This window comes from Amblyraja radiata, chromosome 31 (assembly GCF_010909765.2).
Source record: "Amblyraja radiata isolate CabotCenter1 chromosome 31, sAmbRad1.1.pri, whole genome shotgun sequence".
NCBI lineage: Eukaryota > Metazoa > Chordata > Chondrichthyes > Rajiformes > Rajidae > Amblyraja > Amblyraja radiata.
This window is the reverse complement of record NC_045986.1, coordinates 27,649,522-27,664,255: the sequence shown is the minus strand read 5'-3', so window position 1 is coordinate 27,664,255 and position 14,734 is coordinate 27,649,522. Positions and strand designations below refer to the sequence as shown.

Genomic DNA, 14,734 nt, shown 5'->3' with positions numbered 1-14,734 from the left:
CTCTCATCCTTCTAAACTCCAGAGTGTACAAGCCCAGCTGCTCCATTCTCTCAGAATAATAACGTGAATAAGAAATGTTGCTGCAGGAGGAGAGATTTACAAGAACGGGTGATTGCAGATCAACTTCTGTGACTGGCACACACACGCACAGTCGCCTGGGCCGGGCTCCATCTTGGGATGCCCAAGATTAGTGTTATGTAACAAGTGTTTGCACTGACCTGAATAAGGACCAAACGATGGAAGATGTGAGTGAATTCTGAGGGTGCTTTATTTTAATGTAGTACACGCACTAGCTTTATATTTTGGAATACATTTTCAAAGCACTTCCTGATTTACTGCATCTTGCCTATTTCTTGGAGCGCAGGAGTGTGAGGGGGTGATCCAGCACTTTGTTGGTGCTACTGGGTGACTACATTCCAAGCATCGTAAAAGCATTACAATTGTCAAAGTGTAACATTGTTTGGAGCATGGCAGTATATCGGAACCCTTAAGTTACATCGGCGAGTAGGCACGGAAATCGCTATCAAAACATGGAGGGGACATGGGAGACACAACTGCCAGAGGAGGGAATTGAGGCAGGGGCTATTGCAATGTTTAAGAAACATTTGGACAGAATACATGGATAGGACAGGTTTAGAGAGGTAATAATAATAATAATAAATTTTATTTATGGGCGCCTTTCAAGAGTCTCAAGGACACCTTGAGGTATGGGCCAAATGCAGGCAGGTGGGACTAGTGTAGATGGGACATGTTGGTCGGCGTGGGCAAGTTGGGCAGAAGGGATGGTTTCATGCTGTTGCAACTCTGTGACCCTGTCTCCAATGAGTCTTTTACAAACTGCTACAGGTTTACCGTTACAGGCTTATTGTTGGGTTGCATCGCAGATCGGTTTGGGAACAGTTCACCCAAGACCACAAGAAGTTGCAGAGAGTTGTAGATGCCCATCACACAGACCAGACGCCCCACCCTCGGCTCCATCTACACTTCACGCTGCCTCAGAAAAACAGCGGTGCTGGCTAGAAGGGCCAAATGGCCTACTCCTGCACCTATTGTCTATTGTCTATTGTCTCTGTTCGGATAGCATGCAAAACAAAACTTTCGCTTTACCTGAGACACAATATAAACTTCTTCTTGTGTATGGCGTGCACAGCCTAAAGTTGTAGGACAACTTGTTCTATTTGATCTTATTTGATTGTGCGCACGCCGGGTTGATTACATTCGTCGAAACAGGGCGGACCACGTGAAGGTTACAATCTCCCACCCCCACGATAATAAACCAACCTTGTGTTTTTCTATTCAGCAGCGATCTGATGGCAAAGGTGTGAAGAGAAGTTTTGTGATGGATTTGAAGTGGCCTCATCTGGGAATGATGTTCTTTATAATAGTGTCCATCGCCATGACCTGCTGCTTTGTGTGGCAATACCAACTGCCGAAGCAAGCCACTAGTAAGTGAGCGGAGGTCTGGCAACTATTTTTTAGTTTAGTTTAGAGATACAGCGTGGAAACAGGCCCTTCAGCCCACCGAGTCCACGCCGACCAACGATCCCCGTACACTAGTGCTATCCTACACACTAGAGACAGTTTACAATTTTTACCAAAGCCAATTGATCTACAAACCTGTACGTCTTTAGAGTGTGAGTGGGAACCGGAGCACCCGGAGAAAACCCACGCGGTCACGGGGAGAACGTATAAACTCCGTACAGACAGTACCCATAGTCGGGATCGAACCTGGGTCTCTGGTGCTGTAAGGCAGCATCTCTACCACTGCGCCACCGCTCTGCCACATATTGTACTTGGGGATGAAGTTTAGTATAACCGTTTAGTGCTGTTCCGTGTTGAGTGGGCTGCTAGTTTCCCAAGAATCATTGACACTCACCAGCTAGTTTCTCACCCCACCAACTGGCCAACTTTGCCAACAGCTCTGCCCAAGACTGCAGAGTTGTGCGTGTAGCCCAGTCCACACTCCCAATCATTGACTCCACCTACACTTGAGGCTGCCGCAGGAAATCCGCTAACATTATCATGGACCTTTTCGCACCCCGGACATTCCCTCTTCTCCCCGCTCCCGCCAGGCAGTCGATACAAAAGCTTGCAAGCCTGTAAGACTGGACACAGCTTCATCCTCTCTGTTATCAGATGTCTGAACGGTCTTCCCATAAGCTGGGGTGTACCTTCCAATTTACCCCATTGCGGACTTTGGACTTTGTCTCTGAAACTGCGACACTACAATGCTGAGAACTATATTCCGCACTCTCTACCTTTCCCTGTACAGTTTTATCCCATTAAACTTGACTTGACTTGACTTGGATAGCACACAAAGAAAAGCTTCCCACTGTATCTCGGTAAACGCATATCAATCACAAATTATTACCAACACTCTCATCCTGCATCGTGTACTGAATGGAAGGAAGAACTATCTATGCCAGTCAGTAAAGATCATGTTTTCTAGGAATTTAAAACCTAATGCATATTGTCTGGAAGTTAAATCTCCATGCTGTTTTTTTTTCCCTCTCTATTTCAGGTAAAGATATTTCATCTAATGAGGTGAAGCCAGTCCAAATGTGTCCCAGACATCCCAAACCTGTCCACTTGGTGCATCCCATTCCCATTCTGACAGAAGCTTTGCAAAAGGTTTGTAAGTAAACTGGCTGGGATTTATCACTAGTAACGGAGTCAAAGCTGCTAGTGTTTATTGCTGTTGTTCTGTCTAAATCCTGACAACTTAGTCTCCCCCTCTCCCCCCTCTCCCCTTGTATATTATGTTGTTAAGGGTCATGCCACTGTTGTATCGTTTCCCCTTGCATTTGACACCCCCCCCCAAAATGCAACACCTCACATGTGCTCAGATTAAACTCCGTCTACCATTTCTGTCGCTGATCTGACAGCTTCGACTTTCTTCCTCCCACTTTCCAAGGACATGCATTGGATTCTGTAAATTGTTCCTGTTGTGTAGGATAGAGTGATCATTGGTCAGCATGGTCTCGGTGGGCCGAAGGGCCTGTTTCCACTCCGTGTCTCCAAAAGTAAAACTAAAAACCAAAACGCTCTGGGAAATTTTACAAAGGCCAATTAACCTACGAACCCTCACATCTTTGGGCTGTGGGAGGAAAAACAGTCACAGGGAGAACTTGCGAACTCCACACAGACAACACCCGAGGTCAGGATGGAACCCCCGGGTCTCTGGTGCTGTGAGGCAGCAGCTCTACCTGCTGTACACAGTACCGCACTAAATGCTGTTTGCATTATTGTGTACAACTCTGTTCAAAAGAATAAATATAAAATACACACCCACTGAAACTGCTTTTTGTACATCCTGTAGAACATCTTTGGTTCCATCTTCCAATGACTGAATTATCATCATTCACTCTTTACTTTAGACTTTAGAGATAGTGTGGCAACAGGCCCTTCGGCCCACCGAGCCCGCGCTGACCAGCGATCGCCCCGTACACTAGCACGCTAGGAACAATTTACAATTTTTGTTACCAAAGATTATTATCCTCCAAACTCGCACGTCTTTGGAGTGTGGGAGGAAACCGGAGCACCTGGAGAAAACCCACGTGGTCATGGGGGGGAGAACGTGCAAACTCCGTACAGTCAGCAAACCCGTAGTCAGGAGCGAACCCAGGTCACTTTAAGGCAGCAACTCTACCGCTGCACCACTGTGCCGCGCTAATACGTGACAATTATGCCCCTGTCCCACTTAAAAAAGCTGAAAGGAAACTTCTGGAGACTTTGCGCCCCGCCCAAGGTTTCTGTGCGGTTCCCGGAGGTTTTTGTCAGTCTCCCTACCTGCTTCCACTACCTGCAACCTCCGGGAACCGCACGGAAACCTTGGGTGGGGCGCAAAGTCTCCAGAGGTTTCCGTTCAGGTTTCCTAAGTGGGACAGGGGCATTAACCAACCTAAACCCAAGACCCAATTACACACCAGATGCTTAGATCGTTAATCTAACAATGTTGGACACAGGACATAACTGAAGAAGCTTTGGCATTTAAACGTTAACCAGTTTCATTCACAACACTGGCAAATGTTAGTGACCACTGTTTTTATAATCTGATGCGACGGTGGGAGCCAAACTTTAATCTGGATTATGCAGATAAAAGCAAATACGAAGGGATTCAGTTTTCCACTGGGTTAATGGAATTTGGCAATGGAGATGGGGGGGGGAGGAAAGGCTGATCAAGGTTTAGCGATTATTCATAAATTATCGTTTGAAACCATCCAGTTGATGGAAGGCGCGTAAAAATATCAGGAAGGGTTTGCAGGACGGCGACCAAGAAGGAAGAAGATTGCAGAAGACTTTAGAGATACAGCGCGGAAACAAGCCCTTCGGCCCACGGGGTCCGCGCCGACCAGCGATCCCCCCCCCCCATGCATTAACCTACAAATATTGGGGGGTAATTTTTACAACTTACCAAAGCCAATTAAGCTACAAACCTACACGTCTCTGGAGTGGGCGAGGAAACCGGAGCACCTGGAGAAAGCCCACGCGGTCACAGGGAGAAGGTAGAAATATGGTTTCTGTCTTGACAGCTCCTGTAGTCAGGATCGAAACCGGGTCTCTGGCACTGTGAGGCAGCAACTCTACCGCTGCACCACCGTGACGTCCCAAATGCACAAGTCTTTAAAATAGTGGAATGCAATACTGAGCAGATAGCGTGGCTATAATGTTCAAGAAGGAACTGCAGATGCTGGAAAATCGAAGGTAGACAAAATTGCTGGAGAAACTCAGCGGGTGCGGCAGCATCTATGGAGCGAAGGAAATAGGCAACGTTTCGGGACGAAACCCGGAAGGGTTTCGGCCCGAAACGTTACCTATTTCCTATAGTGGAGATTGTTCAACTCTTTGCATGGAGCGAAGGAAATATGCAACGTTGCCTATTTCCTTCGCTCCATAGATGCTGCCGCACCCGCTGAGTTTCTCCAGCAATTTTGTCTAGCTTGGCCATAATCATGCTTTGGAACTTAATATAATGCCTTCCACTGCTTTAAGGCAGTCAATTACTCACATGCAGGAAACATGAACCAATTTGTGTGCATTAAACTTCCACAAACAATTCCCAGGAAAACTGTTTGAATATATGGGATCTACGTTATATGGAAACTAAACATACGGGATCTTTTATAGTTTAATGCCTCATCCAAAACACTGCCTGTCCAACCGCACCCATTGCCTCAAATTCAATAATGCATTAGAGTTTAAATTATTTGTGCTGTGTTGGAATCCAGGTTTGTCTGACCTCAAACGGTGTCTGAGACGGGCCGGGAAAATCATCAAGGACCCCTCTCACCCTAACCATGGACTATTTGCCCTCCTCCCATCAGGGAGGTGGTACAGGAGCCTCGGGTCTCGCACAAGCAGGATGAGGAACAGCTTTTTCAATAACACCATTACACTGCTGAACTCAGAGTCCCATCGCTAGCTATCTTTAGACTCTCCCATGTGTATACATTTGTATACATTTATTGCCTATGTACCAGTTTAATTCATCCACAGTCCACACATTGTTAACCATATTTTTATTTGTATTTTTAATTTGTATTTTTATTTCTACTATCTTGCACTATGACCAGACGCTAAACTGCATTTCGTTGCACCTGTACTAGTATTTGTGCAATCACAATAAAGTTGAATTGAATTATACACTCTGATACAGGCAGCATTCTGATCAACCTGTTCTGCATCTTTTCCAAAGCCTCTTTCTTCAAGTTCAAGTTCAAGTGAGTTTATTGTCACGTGTCCCTGTATAGGACAATGAAATTCTTGCTTTGCTTAAGCACACAGAAAATAGTAGGCATTTACTACAAAACAGATATATGTGTCCATATACCATGATATAAATATATACACACATGAATAAATAAACTGGTAAAGTGCAAATAACAGAAAGTGGTTATTAATAATCAGAGTTTTGTCCGAGCCAGGTTTAATAGCCTGATGGCTGTGGGGAAGTAGCTATTCCTGAACCTGGTTGTTGCAGTCTTCAGGCTCCTGTACCTTCTACCTGAAGGTAGCAGGGAGATGAGTGTGTGGCCAGGATGGTGTGGGTCTTTGATGATACTGCCAGCCTTTTTGAGGCAGCGACTGCGATAAATCCCCTCGATGGAAGGAAGGTCAGAGCCGATGATGGACTGGGCAGTGTTTACTACTTTTTGTAGTCTTTTCCTCTCCAGGGCGCTCAAATTGCCGAACCAAGCCACGATGCAACCGGTCAGTATGCTCTCGTCTGTGCACCTGTAGAAGTTAGAGAGAGTCTTCCTTGACAATCCGACTCTCCGTAATCTCCTCAGGAAGTAGAGGCGCTGATGAGCTTGTTTGATAATTGCGTTAGTGTTCTTGGACCAGGAAAGATCTTCAGAGATGTGCACGCCCAGGAATTTGAAGTTCTTGACCCTTTCAACCATCGACCCGTTGATATAAATGGGGCTGTGGGTCCCCCTCCTCCTCCTTCCAAAGTCCACAATCAGTTCCTTGGTTTTGCTGGTGTTGAGGGCCAGGTTATTGCGCTGGCACCATATGGACAGTTGCTCGATCTCTCTTCTATATTCTGACTCATCCCCATCAGTGATACACCCCACAATAGTGGTGTCGTCAGCGAACTTGATGATGGAGTTCGCACTGTGGTTCGCTACGCAGTCATGGGTATAGAGTGAGTACAGCAGGGGGCTGAGCACGCAGCCTTGAGGTGCTCCCGTGCTGATTGTTATCGAGGCTGACACATTTCCACCAATACGAACAGACTGTGGTCTGTGGTCTGTTCATCCTTCCTGTAATGGGGTGACCAGAACTGCACACACTTCAGTTTGGAATCGGTACCCACTACCAGTTCCTTTTGTCAAGGCCGCATTTGTGCCAAGATGAAGCGTTCCATAGCAGGACATCTGACATTTGTACTCGCTAGAATTTAGAAGATTGAGGGGGGATCTTATAGAAACTTACAAAATTCTTAAGGGGTTGGACAGGCTAGATGCAGGAAGATTGTTACCAATGTTGGGGAAGTCCAGAACAAGGGGTCACAGTTTAAGGATAAGGGGGAAATCTTTTAGGACCGAGATGATAAAAACATTTTTCACACAGATAGTGGTGAATCTCTGGAATTCTCTGCCACAGAGGTTAGTTGAGGCAAGTTCATTGGCTATATTTAAGAGGGAGTTAAATGTGGCCCTTGTGGCTAAAGGGATCAGGGGGTATGGAGAGAAGGCAGGTACAGGATACCGAGTTGGATGATCAGCCATGATCATATTGAATGGCGGTGCAGGCTCGAAGGGCCGAATGGCCTCCACTCCTGCACCTATTTTCTATGTTTCTATGTCCTCATTCTTTAGCGAACGGGGGGGGGGGGGGGGGGGGTTCCCCACTCCTATCATAGATGAGGCCCTCACACGCGACTCCTTGGTATCCCATAGCTCCACTCTTGCTCCCCCTCCCCCTTGTCACAACGGGGACAGAGTCCGTCCCCCCCCAGTATAAAGGAAGGGTCTCGACCCAAAACGTCACCTACTCCTTCTCTGAGTTACTCCGGCATTTGTGTGTCCCTCTATGGACTTGGTGCGACCAGTACCTACATGTTCAGTCTTTGAAGATAAAATCCACTCATTCACTCAGGAGTTATTGGGAAAATGAATAGTGTTTCTCTACGTATTTGAATCTTCTTGACAAAGTTGGCTGAATGTTTCTGTCTTCAAACAGATCGAATTCCTTTTACGCCACCAAATCCATCCAATGAGCCTGCCGTCGATTTCCGCTATTGTCGTCTATAATGACACCGTGCTGTGGACTGGGAATTTTGGAAAAAGAAATATCTCCGATGATTTTTCACATCCACCAAACGAATATACTGCCTACAGGTAACTTCCCAAAGCCTGCTTTCCGACACTGTGGACCAGTCTTGCTTTCTCCAATAATTGATCCCAATATTAATTCCACATTGTTTTCTTAAACCACCCCCCATCTTTACTTAACATGTGAAATATTCACGTGAAGTGTGTTGCTGCATAAATTACAAGAGAGGTTTGGCTGAAGTGGATCCATTGAGATCCCACCATAAGCTAGGACACTGTCTGATTCACCTCTACCCCATTGTGGACATTGGACTTTGTCTCTGGAACTGGTGCGCTACAAAGCTGAGAACTATATTCTGTGGTAGACAATAGTGCTGGAGAAACTCAGCGGGTGCGGCAGCATATATGGAACGAATGAAATAGGCAATGTACCTTCGCTCCATAGATGTTGCCTCACCCGCTGAGTTTCTCCAGCACTTTTGTCTACCTTCGATTTTCCAGCATCTGCAGTTCCTTCTTAAAAACGATATTCTGCACTCTGTATCTTCCCCTTTGCTTTACCTATTGTACTTGAGTTTGACCTGATTGTATTTATGTATGGTATTATTTTATATGCGTGGTTAGTGTGCAAAGCAAAGCTTTTCACGGTACCCCAGTACACGTGACAATAATCAACTTGAACCTTTGCTTTCTTTAGCATTCTTTAGAATGATGGAATTGCCATCCTCTTCATCGATGGTCTTCATCTGCATCACAACCAGCCTGTGATTGTGAGAGAAGCAGCATGGAAACAGGCCCTTCAGCCCACCAAGTCCATGCCGCCCATCGATCACCCGTTCACACTAGTTCGATGTTTATCCCACTTTTGCAACCATTCCCTGCACACAAGGCGGTAATTTACAGAGCCAGATTGACCTACAAACCCGCACGTCTTTGGGATGTGGGAGGAAACCGGCGGAATCTAATGCGGTCACGGGGAGGACGTGGAAACTCCACACAGGCAGCACATGAGGTCAGGATCAAACCTGGATCTCTGCCGCTGTGAGGCAGCAGCACTACCTGCTGCGCCACTGAGCCACCATTCATGCAAGTTAGACTTCATAAAAACTTTTGCTGATGGTTGTAACATTTGATTAATTGCGGAATCCTCACCTGCCAACAATAAACAGAATGATTCACCATTTAGTGTAATAGGTGTCACCTGACAACACTGCAAATGGCTTTAATTATGGGAATAATAAGATGCTCGTTGTCATGAGTCAATGCACACAAGAAAAGGCAGCTTAGTTTTATGATACAGCGCGGAAACTGGCCCTTTGGCCCACCGAGTCCACGCTGACCATCGATCCCTGCATACTAGCACTATCCTACACGTACTAGGGACAATTTACAATTATGCCAAGCCAATTGACCTACAAATCTGCACGTCTTTGGAGTGTTGGAGGAAACCGGAGCTTCCAGAGAAAACCCACGCAGGTCACGGGGAGAACGTGCAAACTCCATACAGACAGCACCCGTAGTCAGGATTGAACCCGGGTCTCTGCTGCTGTAGCGCCGTGCCACCCCAAACTGTCGAGAGGGAATGAGGTCACGGCCGCAGTGCGAGCACAAAACGTGGAAGGGGTAGAAAAACGAAAGGCTTTCATGTGACATCGCTCACAGATTATAGAGAGTGAAATCACAGTAATGGAATTTAGTTTATTGATACGGTGTGGAAACAGGCTAAACATTCATAGGACCTGCACATACAGAAAATGTGTGAATAGGATAATTTCTGTAGAAGGAACACAACCCAAATAATTGTCTGTATTCCCTCCACACACACGGACCCACTGAGTTACTCCAACACTCTGTGTTTTGCTCAACATTCCTGCATCGACTCTTCCTCGATTCCAAATAGAATAATTGTTTTGCACTGGCAAATTTTAAATTCTAACCCTAACCTTTAAGGGGCTGTCCCACTTGGGCGACCTAATTGGCGAGTTTAGAAGAGTTTGAAAAAATGACATGTTGAAGACCTCCTTCGACTATGTTGAAGACTAGCTTCAACTAGCTACGACTAACTTCGGGTAAATTGGACACCGAATAGTGGAGAGTGAAGACGACCTCCTTCGACCTCCCTTCGACTATGATGAAGACTATCTACGACTACCCTCGATTACCTACGACTAACATGACGACCTACTACAACTAAACCTACGAGTAAAAAAAGTATCAATTTTTTCCTTGGCGACCTTTTTTTACTCGCGGGCATTTTTTAACATATTGAAAAAAACTGCGACCTAACTGAGGCCTCGAGTACGCGAAGACCACTCTCGAGCATGAAGGAGAGTTATGAAGACCTCCTACGACCTCGTGTGGACCATGCTGCGAGTACGAGTCGAGGGCAAACTCGCCAGAACTGGCGGATTAGGTCACCCAAGTGGGACGGCCCCTTAACCCACCAAACTGAGTTTTGTGGTAATCCTAATCTAATATTTTTTTCAGGATTGCAAGCATTTCCAAGATATTCCCGACTATCATGCTGTATAAACTATGGGAGGAAGGGAAAATTGCATCTTTGGATGACCCACTCACAAAATACGTGAAAAACTTCACTGTTAAAAACCCACTGGGCAGCTCGGTACAGCAATCCGAAGCAGAAGGTCTGGTGTTTCTAGAGAGAAGGGGGGCTGCTACCAAAGTAGCGTCCGTGACATTGAAAAGAATGGCGAGTCAACTATCAGGTGAGACGGAAACCTATCCAAACAAAACACTTTGGCACTTGGGCCTTCATCAGTCAGAGTATTGAGTATAGAAGTTGGGAGGTCATGTTGCAGTTGTATAAGACGTTGGTGAGACCGCATTTAGAATATTGTATTCAGTTCTGGGCACTATGTTATAGGAAAGATATTGTCGAGCTTGAAAGGGTTCAGAAAAGATTTATAGGGATGTTGGCAGGACTAGAGTGTGTGAGGTATAGGGTGAGGTTGAGTAGGCTGGGTCTCTATTCCATGGAGCATAAAGGTTGAGAGGAGATCTTATAGAGTTATACAAAATCATGAGAGGAATAGATCAGGTAGATGCACAGAGTCTTTTACCCAGAGTAGGGGAATCTAGGACCAGAGGACATAGGTTCAAGGTGAAGGGGAAAAGATTTAATAGGAATCCGAGGGATAACTTTTCACATAAAGGGTGGTTGGTGTATGGAGCAAGCTGCCAGAGGAGGTAGTTGAGGCTGGGACTATCCCATCGTTTAAGAAACGGTTGGATAGGTACATGGATAGGACAGGTTTGGAGGGTTATGGACCAAGCGCAGGCAAGTGGGACTAGGGTAGATGAGACATTGTTGGCTGGTGTGGGTGAGTTGGGCTGAAGGGCCTGTTTCCACACTGTATTACTCTATGCATTAAATAAATATTGTCCTGGTAATATTTCTTTACAGCATTTTGCGAATATCTTCAGTGTAAACCAGCAACTGCAGTTCCTTCCTACACAATAATTTTAGAATGTTAATTTGTCATTGCCCAGAACAAAAGCTGCATTGCATAACTTTCCAACTCCATAGCCCCCTGAAAGTGGCATCGTATACTTGCCTTCATCGGTCTCTCCCTGGAAGTGTTCTGGTAAACCTCCTCTGCAACCTCTCCACAGTCTCCATATCCTCCGTGAAATGGGTTGGACCAGAACTGCAAGCAAGACTCCAAATGCAGTCTGACCTATAGTCCTACAGAGCTGCATCTTGACTTCCTGACTTATTCAATGCCCCAGGCAATCTATCACAATCACAATAATACTTTATTAGCCAAGTATGTTTTGTAACACACGAGGAATTTAATTTGCCAAGTCAGTCATACAAATAAAAAGTAACAGAACACACACAACACATTTTAACATGAACATCCACCACAGTGAGGAATGTGGAGGAGTCACTGTGATGGAAGGCGAAGAAAAGTTCAATGCTGGCAAGAGAACCACACGCCTCCGCTATCACCCTACCCGAGTAATCTTTGAGGTGTTGAGGTGTTCCCAATCTGTGTCTGACTGTTGCAAGTGTTGGCTTTTGTGGCAGAACTATTGAAGAGTTGTTTGAACTGATCCGTAGGTTTACCCAGACGACTCCGGTCGACAAGTCTGCTGTGGGACGGAAGCACGGACATGGCCCTGAAACTCCTCCAGGATGATTTACTCATTGCAGACCCCGGCACAAGGTGAGCTCGGCACTCAAGGTGAGTGGTGGAATCGGGGGGAAGAATTTATGACAATATGGAGAGACTAAACGTTAGACTTTGGAGAAACAGGCCCTTTGGCCCACCAAGTCTGTGCCCGTCCACTCACTAGCACTAACCTACACACTAGGGACAATCTAAAATGTTACCAAAGTCAATTGACCCACAAACCTGTAGGTCTTTAGGTTGTGGGCGGAAATCAGAGCATCCGGAGAAACTACAGCAGTAGAGTTGCTGCCTTACAGCGCCAGCGACGCAGGTTCGGACCTGACTACGGGCGCTGTCTGTACAGAGTTTGTACGTTCTCCCTGTGACCATGTGGGTTTTCTCCGGGCGCTGCGGTTTCTTCCCACATCCAAAGGACGTGCAGGTTTGTAGGTTAATTGGTTTCTGCAATATTGTATATTGTGCTAGTGTAGGGGGGTCGTTGGTGGGCGAGCACTCTGTGGGCCTGAGGGGCTGTTTCTAAAGTATCAGGGCAATGGGGGGTAGGCAGGAGAATGGGATTGATTGGGAAAGATAGATCAGCCATGATTGGCTGGCAGAGTACAAGGTTACAGGGTACAAGGTTAATTCCCGGGATGGCGGGACTGTCATATGCCGAGAGAATGGCGCAGCTGGGCTTGTACACTCTGGAGTTTAGAAGGATGAGAGGGAATCTCATTGAAATGTATAAAATTGTTAAGGGCTTGGACACGCTAGAGACAGGAAACATGTTCCCGATGTTGGGGGAGTCCAGAACCAGGGGCCACACAGTTTAAGAATAAGGAGTAAGCCATTTAGAACGGAGACGAGGAAACACTTTTTCTCACAGAGAGTGGTGAGTCTGTGGAATTCTCTGCCTCAGAGGGCGGTGGAGGCCGGTTCTCTGGATGCTTTCAAGAGAGAGCGAGATAGGGCTCTTAAAAATAGCGGAGTCAGGGGATATGGGGAGAAGGCAGGAACGGGGTACTGATTGGGGATGATCAGGCATGATCACATTGAATGACGGTGCTGGCTGGAAGGGCCGAATGGCCTACTCCTGCACCTATTGTCTATTGTCTATTGATTCAGCTCTGTCTCCTTTAGATGCCATTACAGTAATTTGGCCTTCTCCCTGCTGGCCCATGTTCTGGCCAATACTGTGGCTGGGTTAGACTTCCAGCAGTGGGTGACAGAGAATATATTGGCCAAGATAGGCATGGAGCAGACGGGGTTTGAGTTCACCGCGTCGGTGCGTGCCCAGCTGTCGGTCGGCGTCTACAGCAGCGGTAAACCGGCTCAACTCTACGACCTGGGCTGGTACCGGCCCTCGGGCCAGATGTACTCCACGGCCGCCGACCTGGCCAAGCTGTGCATGGCGCTGCTGGGGGCCGCCCGCAACAAGGGCATCCTGCAGCCCGAGACCCTGAAGGTGATGCTGACCCCGCTGCTCCGCTGCTCCGAGGATTACTTCGCCAGTAAGACGGGGACCCCGTGGGAGATCACGGAGCAGATGGGCTACGATGTGATGAAGAAGGACGGAGACCTGGACGGCTACTCAGCCACCTTCTCCCTGGTCCCTCGCCTCAAGGTGGGCTTCGTCGTCTTAATGGCGGGGTCTCGCCCCCGGGAGGTGGACCTAACCGCGGCCGTATACGGTCACCTCATCCCTGCCATGGAGTCTGCCTTCCGCCAGGGCCACAGGCTACTGCATCCACCCCCCACCTCCCTGCCCTACCTGGGTTACTACACCTTCTCCAACTTGACCTTCTACCAAATAACGAAAGAAAAGAGTGGAGTGTTGGTCATGCAACAGTTCGGCCCGCACATTGAGACTCTGATACCCGAGATGTATAGGACTATCAAGCTGTGCTATCTACAGGAGAGAGTCTTTCAGATTGTATTTGAGAAGGAATACCCCTGTGTCCTGAAGTTCAACGCTGCCTCTGTGTCACTGGAAGCTCAAGATGGGCAACTGTTTAACTTCTTCCCCTTCGACAGTAAAGGCCTGTCCACTGGATTCGACGCTCCGGGTCTGAACACGTATAATATCCTCCGAATCAGCCGCAGGCCGAGGTTCTGAGACATTTCAGCAGAGTTGTAGAACAACAGGCACTTTGGAAAAGTATAGTCACCTTATTTACAGAATGAACAGCCGCCAACTCGAGACACAGTGTCAAACTTGTGTGGGAAGGAACTGCAGACGCTGGTTTTAACCGGAGATAGACACAACAAGTTGGGGTAACTCAGCGGGTCAGACACCATCTCTGGGGGAAAAATGGAATAGGTAACTTTTCAGGTCGAGACCCTTCTTCAGAAGAGTCTTCCCTTCCTGAAACATCATCTATTCCTTTTCTACAGTATCAGTCTTTCTCATTATCATTGCTCTGGTATTTTATTTAATTCGCACGTTTAATCGATAATGTTTTATTATTAATGTTTAATGTTTTATGTGTCGTTCTTAATTGTCACTGTATGTCATGTCACTTGTGAGCGGAGCACCAAGGCAAATTCCTTGTATGTGAATACTTGGCCAATAAACCTATTCATTGTTATTCAAACGTGTTGGAAGGGACTGCAGATGCCTAGTTCTCCGACTTGTTTCACTGATTAATTTTACTGTTTATATGCCTCGTTGTCACCTTCCCCTCAGCCAATAAGTAAGTAAATAAGTTTATTGGCCAAGTATTCACATACAAGGAATTTGCCTTGGTGCTCCGCCCACAAGTAACAACATGACATACAGTGACAGTTACGAATGACTCAGAAAACACTAAGCATTAA

The 14,734-nt window shown here is 46.7% G+C and overlaps 1 protein-coding gene across 3 annotated transcripts; it reads left to right on the top strand.

Annotated features, from left to right (window-relative positions):
* The first annotated feature begins 1,339 nt into the window (after positions 1 to 1,339).
* Positions 1,340 to 14,117, top strand: lactbl1 (lactamase beta like 1). 3 transcript variants are annotated; one of them, XM_033048081.1, is made up of 7 exons: positions 1,340 to 1,445; positions 2,077 to 2,099; positions 2,545 to 2,631; positions 7,690 to 7,847; positions 10,269 to 10,507; positions 11,866 to 11,971; positions 13,058 to 14,117. In XM_033048081.1, the coding sequence occupies exons 1-7, from the start codon at positions 1,340 to 1,342 to the stop codon at positions 14,031 to 14,033; spliced, it is 1,695 nt and encodes a 564-aa protein (XP_032903972.1). In that variant the 3' UTR covers positions 14,034 to 14,117. The 3 variants fall into 3 exon arrangements, with proteins under 3 accessions (XP_032903972.1, XP_032903974.1, XP_032903973.1); XM_033048083.1 differs by lacking the exon at positions 2,077 to 2,099 and having other exon boundaries at positions 1,343 to 1,445; positions 2,522 to 2,631; XM_033048082.1 differs by lacking the exon at positions 2,077 to 2,099 and having other exon boundaries at positions 1,355 to 1,445; positions 2,528 to 2,631.
* The last annotated feature ends 617 nt before the right edge of the window (positions 14,118 to 14,734 follow it).